This window comes from Chiloscyllium plagiosum, unplaced genomic scaffold, assembly GCF_037043375.1.
Source record: "Chiloscyllium plagiosum isolate Xiang-an unplaced genomic scaffold, Cpla_swu_hap1 HiC_scaffold_29, whole genome shotgun sequence".
Lineage (NCBI taxonomy): Eukaryota > Metazoa > Chordata > Chondrichthyes > Orectolobiformes > Hemiscylliidae > Chiloscyllium > Chiloscyllium plagiosum.
Window position 1 is genome coordinate 91451710 of NW_028270167.1, and position 12960 is coordinate 91464669.

Genomic DNA, 12960 nt, shown 5'->3' on the forward strand with positions numbered 1-12960 from the left:
ATGAGTCTCACAGTAATTCTGCGCTGACCTGCACAGCTCCCATAACTAAACACTGACTGGACAGAGTCTGGCCTGATGTGCACAGCTCCCAGCAACTGTACAATGATTGTAAAGAGTCTCACAGTGAATCTTGCCTGATCTACACACGTCCCAGTATCTATACGCTGACGTTACAGAATCTCACGGTGATTTTGACCTGAACTGCACACCTCCCAGTATCTGCGCAGTGTCTGGAAACCGTCTCACACTGAGTGTGGCCTCATTTACGCACGTTTGTGTCACTATACAGTGCCTGCAGACAGTCTCACACTGAGTGTGGCCTCATTTACACAGTCAGTATAATATCAGTGTGAAACAGTCTCTCAGTGAAATTAGCCTGATTAATGCACCACCCAGTTACAATATGGTGACTGTAAACCGTCTCATTGAGAGTCTAGCCTCATCTGCACACCACCCAGTTACTACATGGCGATTGTGAACAGTGTAACACTGAGCATGGCTTTTCTTAAAATTTCAAAATTATATTTTAATTCATCAGAAATATGTTTCTGCATACATATAGTCACAAATGCAGTTTGGTCCTTTACAGTTGCATGTCATGTGACAATAAATGATATTACAATAAAGAATATTCTGTTCAAGTAAACAAACAAAACATTGGAAATGACCTGAACCAAAAACGCTCTCTTACACGCACAAAATTATACCTACGGGAATCACTGGGAGGGTCTGATAACTGAGCGAACCCCCATTTCCCTTCAGCAGGAAGACCTGAGATAGTGGTCTTCCCCACTGCATCGTGGCAGCAGCTGCCCCAAGTTCTAGTCCATCGCTCAGCACGTAGTCCTGGACCTTGAAATGTGTCAGTCTGCAACACCCAGTCAGGGTCAACTCTACGCTCTGGAAGAACAATAAGTTCTTCAGGCAGACCAAAGAGCATCGTTCACTGAGGTGACGGTCCTCCAGGCTTAGTTGATGTTTGGCCCAGTAACTATATCTTGACTGGCAACAATGTTCACAGCGACCCTGTATTGTTCACCCTCCTACCAGTGTCTGCTGCCTGTTTCACAGTCAGCCTAGCCTGATCCTTACTTCCTGTGAGTCAATCCTTTGTGTCCTTTTCTATTTAGCCCCTGCCTTTGACAAAGGAGCAGAATGTCATTTTCCTCACTGCCTTGGTGCTACAATGTCCACCAACTGTCTCTCCCTTTCCCTCCTGAATAGTTCCTGTGAACCCCAACCCTCTCCATGACCCCATCTTCCAACTGCATTGTTGGACAATCCCCACCATGGGCACTGCCATTACTTCTCCAGCTCGTTCATATTTCTTCACAAAACAGAAATCATACATCTGCAAGCAGATTGCTGTCCAATGGTGGAATTAACTTTATTTTATGTGCATAAATCCAAAGCAGAAATATCACGTGTAGTTATACATGCGACTCATTTCACTGAATACAGCTGTGCAAAGAAATGATTTTTTTGTTGTTCAAACCATTCCAACAGTACAATACTTGAGAGAGAACATTTGGAAATGATGCAAAAACTGCAGATCGATTAAGGGGAAACTGAAGACATGCTGCACCCAAACTCTTAAACGATTTGGTTAAATGGAATGCTTCATTCAGGTGATTAAATCTGCTTTACTCATTCTTTACTGGTCTCCTTCCCATTCGATTTTTTTCCACTCTCTGAGTCACCCCAAATGTGTAGCTCCCTTTCCCTCCCCAGCATGGCCCTATCCCTTGCTTTACCGTGGTTATGAAATTGTTTCTCTTTAGTGTGTGCTTTATTTCCAGGGGACATACTGCAGCCGTTGAGACCAGGACAGCCAGCTGGATCTCATAGAATATGAGTTCGCTGATTGGGGCTGTTTATCTGGCTGACAGATAAGAAGGGTCAGTGTCAGAGATGTGGTCTCTGAATGAGACAGTGATAAAGGGAAGGGCTGCTCATGTGTAAATAAAGGGGGACTTGAAGAAGGACACCAGCTTCAGTGCAAGTATTTCACATCCAACTCCACCACTGGGTTTGAATGTTACTGCATAACCTTCGTATTAGAGTCACAGTTCGAGAGTTATAGAGATATACGGCATTGAAACAGCCGAGCAGGTATCCTAAATAAATCTAGCCCCATTTCCAGCATTTGGCCAATATTCGTTAAAACCCTTCATATCCATGTACCCATTCAAATGTATTTTAATGGATGGATGGATGGGGACCAGATGAATTTCCGTTAGGAGTTGGACAGGGTTCCTCATGATAGGCTGGCTCGCAAGGTTAGATCACATGGAGTACAATCTATTCAGCCTCTCCCTATCGATCAAACCCCGTAACCCTGGCAACACCCTGGGAAATGTATTCTGATCCCTTTCAAGTATTGTTGTCAAGCATCTCTGTCTGCAGTGATCAGCAGGGTTTCAATAAGGCGAAAATGAGGACTGCAGATGCAGGAGATTCGAATCAAGATTAGAGCGGTGCTGGAAAAGCACAGCAGGTCAGGCAGCATCCAAGGTGAAGGAAAATGGACGTTTCGGGCAGGAGCCCTTCATCAGGAATAAGACTGCTTAGAATAAGACTGACACTGAAAACCTGGGGCCAGAGTTTGCAGATGTGTTGATGGACAGGAAAAAGACATTGTGAATGCAATTGATTTTGACTGTGAGGGCTTCTTGAATTTATTGAGTGGATATTTGACTTTTTATCTCTGATCATATCTGGTCTGATTCATTGAATGACAAGCAGAAAGGATATCAGTGTAAGTTAGTAAATTCAGATTATTATACTGATTTTAAATGTGATAGATGTATTTGAACAGGCACGGCACCCCTTTACAGAAATTCCCAGACCCCTTATTATGTTAAATCAATTCTTGGAGCCTGTTCAATGCAGTATTCTGGTGCAGAGCATTCTCTACATATGAATAGGCCTTTTCCATCACACCTTCTGACATGAAACGCGGTATTCTCCACTGCAGCCAGCTTTTCCCGGATTTCCTGGTGTCGGCTCTGATCTGCATCATGTGCAAATATTTTACTGAAGACAAAATACTTGTGAATGACTGGTTCAGTCCATATGTCCCGAAATGGGGAACTTTGCAAGCCAGGGATGATTTCACAATTCCCCCTTTTACTGAAACAGTGATCGAGACATGGGCTGTAGGTGGTGTAGAGAATGATACAGCCCACTGGCTGGTTATTGTGCTGGGTTCTGTTCTTCAGCAGAGTTTGTAAAAGCTGAACCGCTGTGCGGTTCCCGTTGATCTGTGTGGGGTTCAGCAATTTACTTTCTGGGCACCGACTGCCGCTGTTCGGGAAGACAGCGAGGTAATTTCCACCTGGGTAGTTCAAGAATACGTTCACATCGTAGGTGATGACAGGATGTATTGGTCTGCCGGGGTTCAAGTCTACATGTCTGTTGGTCTTTCTGTTTTGGGAAGCAGTTAAAGCCAACTGGAAGGCAAAGTATTTTCTCCTATAATAGGTCACCTGGTGCCCAGCTTCTGTGCAGAAACTGAAAGAGGTAAAGTCAGGATATCAATCAAGGAACAGTCTTTGGATAAAACATTCTGTTTGCAGTGTCAGTGCGACCAGTTTGAGATGAGTTACTTGGAACAATGCTCATCATATTAAAGAAAACGTGAAACCCTGCAATTCACATTTCAAGTTCTTGCATGGGAAGGTCAATGTTGATTTACTTTATATCCCTGTCCCACTGTTGTAGTAAATTCTGGGATTAAAGAGAGAATCAGGGTAATTGACAGCGAGCAGAACAATGTTACTTATTTTTGTACAAATCCTCCTGCAATGAATCAGAGAATGCCACAAGCCTTCTTGATAATTCGCTCTAAATTCATTTTAAGTTACTTTGACTGATGCACTACTTGATGCCGCATGATACACGGGGTGGTTAGAAATAAATAGAGACGGGGAGAGAGAAAGAGAGAGAGAGAGAATGAGAGCTATAGGTGCAATCAGTGGGAGCTGGAGGTAGGGAGAATCCTGGGAGAATTGTTAACCAGAAAAATGTTTGGGGCATACAGACACAAACAGAATAAAAGACTTGCAGACTGACAGGAAATGGGAATAATAGCAAAGGAAGCAAAGGGAAACTAAGAGGTGAGTAAACAGTAAAATGTTGCCTGTGTGGGGGATTTGGACTTTCTCTTCAAAGCTCACTCCGATGTATTTCACTCTCTCCTTTATTTCGGGGTCAGCGGGTGCTATCGATTTCACTGTTAGAGATATGACCCCGGGAAATCTGGTAATAATGTCCCTGGAAGTCCTTTCCTCTGGGAGTAATGAGAGTCCGAGTTAATGGGTTCAGACTTATTTCCCACAGCTGCAGTGTACTCCCTATACCTGCCGTGTCCTCGCCATTTATTACCAGCCTGCTCCACGCAACCAGGCTCTGATTTGACCTCAGATTGAGCACAGCCCCCAGCTTACAGAGATGGTCAGGTAAGATCTGTTTCACTGACATTTACCGATTGACAATGCCAATCAATGCACGGTTATCCAGTACAGCCGCATCTGACATGGGGATTGTGAGCAGCACCAACAGGAACAGGCAGAGTGTCCACATTTTGAGATTTGTCAGCACCCTTTAACCGTACTGTAGGGAAAACACAGAAAAAATCTGAAAAGTATGAAAAAAGACTTGATCAATTCTTTCTACATTAGCAAGAGCGTGAAAGATATGCAGGGACGCACATGTCGGCAAACAGAAAATGTCTGTCGATCGTCCTAGGTGGTGCTTGCCCAGTAATTAACAAAAGTTCTGATTATCTCCCATGGGTATGATTTGAAGGTGAAGATTGGAAGGCAAAATGTCTTCTTCCAGAATCAAACGCCCGGTGCTTACCTGCTCGGAGGAAACTGAAAGGGGTAAAGTCAGGGTGTGAGTTAAGGGACGGACTTTGGGTGAAACATTCTCTGTGCAATGTCAGTGGGCCAAGTTTTAGACGAGTTACTCAGAACAATGCCCATTATATTGGACACATCGTAAAAGACAACAATTCACATTTCAACAGTTTGCATAGGAAAGTCAATGTTGATTTACTTTATTTCCCTGTCCCAGTGTTGTAGTAAACTCTGCAATTAGTGAGAGGTTTAAAGAGAGAACCAGGGTAATGTGACAGAGAGCAGAACATTGTTACTTTGTACAAATCCTCCTGCAAAGAATCACAGAATGCCACTAGCTTTCTTGATAACTCACTGTAGCTTCATGTTAGTGTCCTTTGACTGATGCCCTACTCGATGCCCCAATAGATAGAGACGGGGAGAGAGAAAGAGAGACAGAATGAGAGCTTCAGGAACAGTCAGCTGGAATGAAACGTCAGAGAGTCATGGAGATGTACAGCACGGAAACTGAACATTCTGTCTAACTGGTACATGCTGACCAGATATTCCACCCAAACTAGTTCCACCTGCCAGCATCCAGCACATATCCCTCCAAACCCTTCCTATTCGTATATCCATCCAGACACATTTTAAATGTTGCAGTTGTACTAGCCTCCAGCACTTCCTTTGGTAGCTCATTCCATGCTGGTACCATCCTCAGTGTGAATAAAGTTGCCCCTTAGCTCTCTTTAATATCTTCCCCTCTCACCCTATACCTCTAGATCTGGACTCCCCACCCCAGGGATATGAATTTGTCTACTTATCCTATCCATGCCCCTCATAATTTTGTGAACATCTAAAAGGTCACCCCTCAACCTCAGAAACTCCAGAGAAAACAGCCCCAGCCTGTTCAGCATCTCCCAAAAGCTCAAACCCTCCAACCCTGGGAACAGCTTTGTCAATCTTTTCTGAATCCTTTCACGTTTCACAACATTTTTCCGATAGGAAGGAGAACAGAATTGCATGCAATATTCCAAAAGGGGCCGAACCAATGTCCTCTACAGCCACGACATGACCTTCCATCTCTGTACTCAATACTCTGACCAAAAAAGGAAAGCATACCAAACACCTTCTTCATTATCCTATCTACCTGCAATTCCATTTCCAAGGAGCAATGAACCTGCACTCCGCAATAGCGCTCGAACCGTACCATTAGGTGTATAAGTCCTGCTAAGACTTGCTTTCACAAAATGTAGCACCACGCATTTATCTGAAATGAACTCCATCTGCCACTTCCCAGCCAATTGGCCCATCTGATGAAGGTCCTGTTGTAATCTGAGGTAACCGTCTTTGCTGTCCACTACACTTCCAATTTTGGTGTCATCTGCAAACTTACTATCGATACCTCTTACACTCACATCCAACTCATTTATATAAATTACAAAAAGTAGTGGACACAGCGCCGATCCTTGTGGCACTCCACTGGTCAAAGGACACAATCTGAAAAACAACCCTCCACCACCACCCTCTGGCTTCTACCTTTGAGCCAGTTATATGTCCTGTTGGCTAGTTCTCAGTGTATTTCATCAGATCTAATCTAGCTAACTAGTCTCCCGTGGGGAACCTTGTCGAACGCCTTACTGAAGTCCATATACAGTTAGTAAGTTTGCAGAAGACACAAAAATTTGAGGTGTAGTGGAATGCGAAGAGGGTTACCTCAGATTACAACAGGATCTTGACCAGATGGGCCAATGGGCTGAGAAGTGGAAGATGGAGTTTAATTCAGATAAATGGGAGATGCTGCATTTTGCGAAAGCAAATCTTAGCAGGACTTACACACTTAATAGTAATATCCTAGGGAGTTTTGGTGAAAGAAGAGACCTTGGAGTGCAGATTCATATCTGCTTGAAAGTGGAATCGCAGGTAGATAGGATAGTGAAGAAGGCATTTGGTATGCTTTTTTTTATTGGTCAACGTATTGAGTACAGGATTAGCGATATCATGTCGTGGCTGTACAGGAAATTGGTTGGACCACTGTTGGAATATTGCGTGCAATTCTGGTCTTCTTCCTATCGGGAAGAAGCTGCGAAACTTGAAAGGATTCACAAAAGATTTACAAGGATGTTGCCAGGGTTGGAGGAATTGAGCTACAGAGAGAGTCTGAACAGGTGTGGCTAATTTCCCTGGAGCGTCGGAGGCTGAGGGGTGATCTTATTGAGGTGTACAATTTTATGACGTGCATGGATAGGGTAAAGAGGCAAAGTCTTTTTCCTGGGTTCAGTGAGTCCTGAACTAGAGGCCATAGGTTTCAGGTGAGAGAGGAAAGATATTAAAGAGTCCTAAGGGGCAACCTGTTCACACAGAGCGTGGTACGTGTCTGGAATGAGCTGAGAGAGGAAGTGGTGGAGCTGGTACAATTGCAACATTTAAGATGTGTTTGGATGGGCATATGAATAGAAAGGGTTTGGAGGGACATGGGCCGGGTACGGGCAAGTGGGACTAGAATGGGTTGGGATATGTGGTCGGCATGGACAGGTTGGATAGAAGGGTCTGTTTCCATGCTGTACATCTATATGACTCTATCTACCTCTCTGCCCTCATAAATCCTTTTTGTGACTTCCTCAAAAAACTCAAGCAAATTTATGAGTAATTCTTTTCCACGCACAAAGCCATGTTGAATCTCCCTAACCAGTCCTTGCCTTTCCAAATACATGTACATCCTGTCCCTCAGGATTCGCTCCAACAACTTGCCCACCACCGACTTCAGGCTCACTGGTCTACAGTTCCTTACCAACTTTCTTAAACAGTGGCACCACGTTAGCCAACCTCCAGTTTTCCGACACCTCACCTGTGACTATCGATGATACAAATATCTCAGCAATCACTTCCCTAGCTTCCCACAAATGTACAGGGAACACCTGATCAGGTCCTGGGGATTTATCACTTTTATATGTTTCAAGACATCCAGCACTTCCTCCTCTGTAATATGGACATTTTTCAAGATGTCATCATCTATTTCCCTACAGTCTATATCTTCCGTATCCTTTTCCACAGTAAATACTGGTGCAAACTACTCGATTAGTATCTCCGCCATTTTCTGCAGTTCCACACAAAGGCCACCTTGATGATCTTTGAGGGGCCCTATTCTCTCCTTAGTTATCCTTTCGTCTTCAATGTATTTGTAAAACCCATTTGGATTCTCCTTAATTCTATTTGCAAAAGCTGTCTCATGTCCCCCTTTTGCCCTCCTGACTTCCCTCTGAAGTATACTCCTACTGTCTTTATACTCTTCTAAGGATTGACTCGATCGGTCCTGTCTATACCTGACATATGCTTCCTTCTTTTTCTTAACAAAACCCTCAAATTTCTTCAGTCATCCAGCATTCCCTACACGTACCAGTCTTTCCTTTCACCCTAACAGGAATATTCTGGAAGAATTATAAACCACAAAAAGTTTGGGGCATATGGACAAGGTGTAGAACAACTAAAAAGCAAGGGAACAGAAGAAAGAGACAACGAGAAGAAAATGACTTGCAGACCAACAAGAAATAGGAATAATAGCGAAGGCGGCAGAAGGAGCCAAAGGGAAACTAAGAGGTGAGTGAGATGATTCAGTAAACAGTAAAATATTGCCTGTGTTTGGGATTTGGGCATTTTCTCCAAACCTCACTCCGATTTATTTCACTCTCTCCTTTATTTCGGAGTCAGCTGATGCAATCGATTTCACTCTCAGTGATGTGACCCCGGGAAATCTGGCGATAGTTTCCACACATTGTAATAAAGATCATGGGTATTTGATTCAGACTTATTTCCCACAGCTGCAGAGCACACCCTACACCTGCTGTGTCCTCTCCGTTTATTACCAGGCTGTTCCAAGCAACCAGGCTCTGATTTGACCTCAGATTGAGCACAGCCCCCAGCTTACAAAGCTGGTCAGCAAAGGTCTGTTTCACTGACACTCACCGGTGAATAATGCCAATCAAGGCACGGTTATCCAGTACAGCCGCATCTGACATGGGGATTGTGAGCAGCACCAACAGGAACAGGCAGAGCGGCTGCATTTTGAGATTTGTCAGCAACCTTTAACTGTACTATAGCGAAAACACAGAAAAAACTGAGAAGTATGAAAAAAAAGCAACTTGATCAATTCATACGACATTGGCAAAAGAGTGACAGACATCTAGGGACACACACGTCGGCAAACAGAAAATGTCTCTCTACCATCCTGGGTGGTACTTGCCCATTAATTAAGCAGAAGTTCTGGTTATCTCCGAGGGGCACGATTTACAGGTGAAGATTGGAGTTTCTGCCAGTAGTTATAGGACCTAGCCAAACTTTCAGAATAGTTGCAGTTGGTCCACGGCTCTCTTGGGGGGTAGGTGGAGGAGATGTTTAGGAGAAAGTAAGGATTGCAGATGCTGGATATCAGAGCTGAAAAATGTGTTGCTGGAATAGCGCAGCAGAGGAGGAGTCCAACTTCAAACTCCAAGGACAACAGGACCTAGAAAATGTCCACAATGATGTGTGCTTTAATAGTACCAATAAAGGATTTATATGTCCCACAGGATATTGCACAGGTTCCCAGTATTACGCACTGATCACAAACTGACCCTGGTGTCGGTCCAGTTATTCACAACACAGTTCAACAATTTGGATGGATGTATCAAGCATAAAATATCCAGGTTTGATGACTAGAAGGCACAGTCTTTAGGCGAGAGGAGAGAGATTTAAACGGGGTCTGAGGGCAACATTATCGCACGGAGGCTGGTTCATGTGTGGATTGAACGTCCAGCGGAAGAGGCAGATGCAGGTACATTTGCGACATTTAAAAGACATTTGGATTGAAACATGACTCGGAAAATTTCAGAGGGATACTGGCCAAATGCAATGAATTAGAACCAGTTTAGTTTGCTAAACCTGCTGGGTATGGACAAGTTGCACCGAGGGGTCTGTTTCCGTGCTGTATGAAGCTATGACTCTGTGGATGTCCTTGTCCAGAGGTCACTGAAATCCAAAATGAAGGTGCTGCAGGATAGTAACATGTTAGAAAGACAAACGACATGTTGGCCTTCATTGTCCGAGGTTGGTGATCCCACAACTGGTGGATTACGTACATTCTCGAGTGAGCATAAGAGGTATGGAGAGTAAGTTTGCAGATGACACAAAAATTGGAGGTCTAGTGCACAGCAAAGAAGGTTACCTCAGATTGCAACAGGATCTTGATCAGATGGGCCAATGGGCTGAGAAGTGGTAGATGGAGTTTAATGTAGATAACTGTGAGGTGCTGCATTTTGGGAAAGCAAGTCTTAGCAGGAATCATATACTTAATGGTAAGGTCCAAGGGAGGGTCGCTGAACAAAGAGACCTTGGAATGCAGGTTCGCAGCTCTTTGAAAATGGAGTCGCAGGTAGATAGGACAGTGAAGAAGACATTTGTTATGCTTTCCTTTATTGGTCAGAGTGTTGAGTACATGAGTTGGGAGGTCATGTTGCAGCTTACATGACATCGGTTAGGCCTCTGTTGGAATATTGCGTGCAGTTCTGGTCTCCTTCCTATCGGGAAGATGTTGTGAAACTTGAAAGGGTTCAGAAAAGGTTTACAATACGTTGCCAGGGTTGAAGGATTTAAGCTATATGGAGAGGTTGAATAGGCTGGGGCTGTTTTCCCTGGAGAGTTGGAGGCTGAGGGGTGACCTTACAGAGATTTACAAAATCATAAGGGGCATGGATAGGGTAAATAGACAAAGTCTAAAAGTGGGCAAGTCCAGAACTAGAGGGCATATGTTTCAGGTGAGCGGGTAAAAGAGACTAAAGCGGCAACTTTATCACGCAGAGGGTGGTACATGTATACAATGAGCTGTCAGAGGAAGTGGTGGAGGCTAGTACAATTGCAACATTGAAAAGGCATTTGGACGGGAATATGAATAGGAAGGGTTTGGACGTATATGGGCAGGATGCCTGGCAGGTGGGACGAGATTGGGTTGGGATATCTGGTCGGTATGGACGAGTTTCCGAGCTGTACATCTTAACGACTCTGTGACATTTCTTGAAGAGATACAGAACCTCTTAAAGGTGCATGTTATCACACATTGATCTATCTCGGTTCCATCTCCACCTATTCACTCAGATCTCCCCTTTCCCCCAAACACATCCAACCCAGTCTTCAATATAAATACCACTTATTCCCTGATGAAGGGTCAACAGACTCGAAGTATTAACTCTGGTTTCTTCCCACAGATGCTGCCAGTGATTGGCGGTTCACCGTATTCATTTCACAGACAGTTAGGGATGGATAATGGTGGTTAATTACCCAGTAAATACATCAAATTGCAAAGGTTGTGGTTTTCCCACTGCTTCCTCGGAGGCTCGAAACTGCACTCCCCTCCAGAGAGAAAGAGAGAGACAGGCTGAAGGACAGTGAGTGAGAGAGAAAAACAGACAGACACATACAAAAACAGTGAGCGAAAGAGACACAGAGATAATGAGAGAGACAGTTTGTGAGAGCGACAGAGAGAGAGATGGAGAGAGACAGTGAGAGAGAGGGAGAGACAATCAGACATGCAGAGTGGGAAAGAGTGCGAAAGAAGGACAGAGAGAGAAGCAGGCAGACAGAGACAGTTACAGAGAGAAAGAGACACAGAGAGTGTGAGAAGCAGAGAGGGAAAGAGTGAGAAAGAGATGGCGAGACTGAGGCAGACAGGGAGTGAGAGACAGACAGAGACAGAGAATATGTGTGTGGGAGAGAGAGGGAGTTAGTGAGCGACTCAAGGGGCAGTGAGAGAGAGACAGTGAGAGAGTGCTAGAAGAAGAGAGGCAGAAAAAAAGAAGCAAGAGACATAGATGGGGAAAGAACAAGAAAGAAGGACAGAGAGAGCGACAGCAAGAGATCAAAAGTGTCTGGGTGCGGGAGAGAGAGAGAAGCAGTGTGAGAGAGAGGTAACGTGAAGGACAGAGAGCCTCAGAGATAGAGCGAGTCAGAGACAGAATAGAAACAGAGAGATACAGAAGGAAGGAAAGATAGAGAGACATGAGAGAGGGGGGTGAAGCAAGAAAGAGAAACAGAAAGAGAGACATGAGAGGGAGAAAGCAAGAAAGAGGAACAGAAATAGTCGCTGAGAGAGCATGTATGTCAAAAGGAGATACCGTGAGGGAGAAAGCGAAGATAATGTGAGAGAGGGGAAGTGACAGGGACAGTGAGAGACACAGAAAGAGAGAGTGGGAGACAGTAACAGAGAAAGACTCACAGTGTGTGTGAGAGAGGCGGAGTGGGAGAGATTCAGTGAGGGAGGGAGAGAGACAGAGAAAATGAAGGAGTGAGAGCCAATTAGACAGAGAGATGGCGAGTTACTACGACAGAAAGAGCGAGAGGGAGAGACGGTGACGGAGATAAAGAGACAGAAAGCATGAAAGAGAGAGAGAATGAGAGTGACACAGGAAAAAAAGGAGAAAGAGGGACAGAGTGAGATGGATAGTGAGAAAGAGGGACAGGTTAAGAGAGAAACTGTTTAAAAGAGAAAGAGAGAGACAAGAGACAGAGATACTGTGAAGGACAGAGAGAGAGGAATTCAGAAACGGAGAGAGGCACAGAGAGAGACACAACGAGAGAGACATGAGAGATAGAGCGGGGGTAAAAACAATGACTGCAGATGCTGGAAACCAGATTCTGGATTAGTAGTGCTGGAAGAGCACAGCATTTCAGGCAGCAGCCAAGGAGCTTCGAAATCGACGTTTCGGGCAAAAGCCCTTCATTAGGCCTTCATCCTGGGCTTTTGCCCGAAATGTCGATTTCGAAGCTCCTTGGATGCTGCCTGAACTGCTGTGCTCTTCCAGCACCACTAATCCAGATAGAGCGGGGGAACGAGCCAGAAAAAGGAACAGAGAGAGTCAGAGAGATTCATTGAGGGAGACAACAAAACAGTGAGAGTGAAAATAAGATTGACAAGAAACAGTGAGAAAGAGAGAGACATTGAGAGAGAGAGAGAGAGAGAGACAGTGGGGGAGAGAGAGTCATTGGGAGAGGAAGAGAGAGAGACAGTGTCAGAGACAGAGAGACAGACAGAGTGCGAGAGAGAGACAGAATCAGTGACAGAGAAAGAGACAGACGGAGAGAGACACTGAGA

The 12960-nt window shown here is 44.6% G+C and overlaps 1 protein-coding gene across 1 annotated transcript; it reads right to left on the minus strand.

The window, feature by feature from the left end:
* Positions 1-2855: 2855 nt before the first annotated feature.
* On the minus strand, positions 2856-4626 carry LOC148142438 (uncharacterized). Its single transcript, XM_087976628.1, has 2 exons — positions 4487-4626; positions 2856-3513 (listed from the first exon to the last, which is right to left on the minus strand). Exons 1-2 carry the CDS (start codon positions 4582-4584, stop codon positions 2856-2858), a joined length of 756 nt encoding a protein of 251 aa, XP_087832754.1. The 5' UTR covers positions 4585-4626.
* Positions 4627-12960: the final 8334 nt, after the last annotated feature.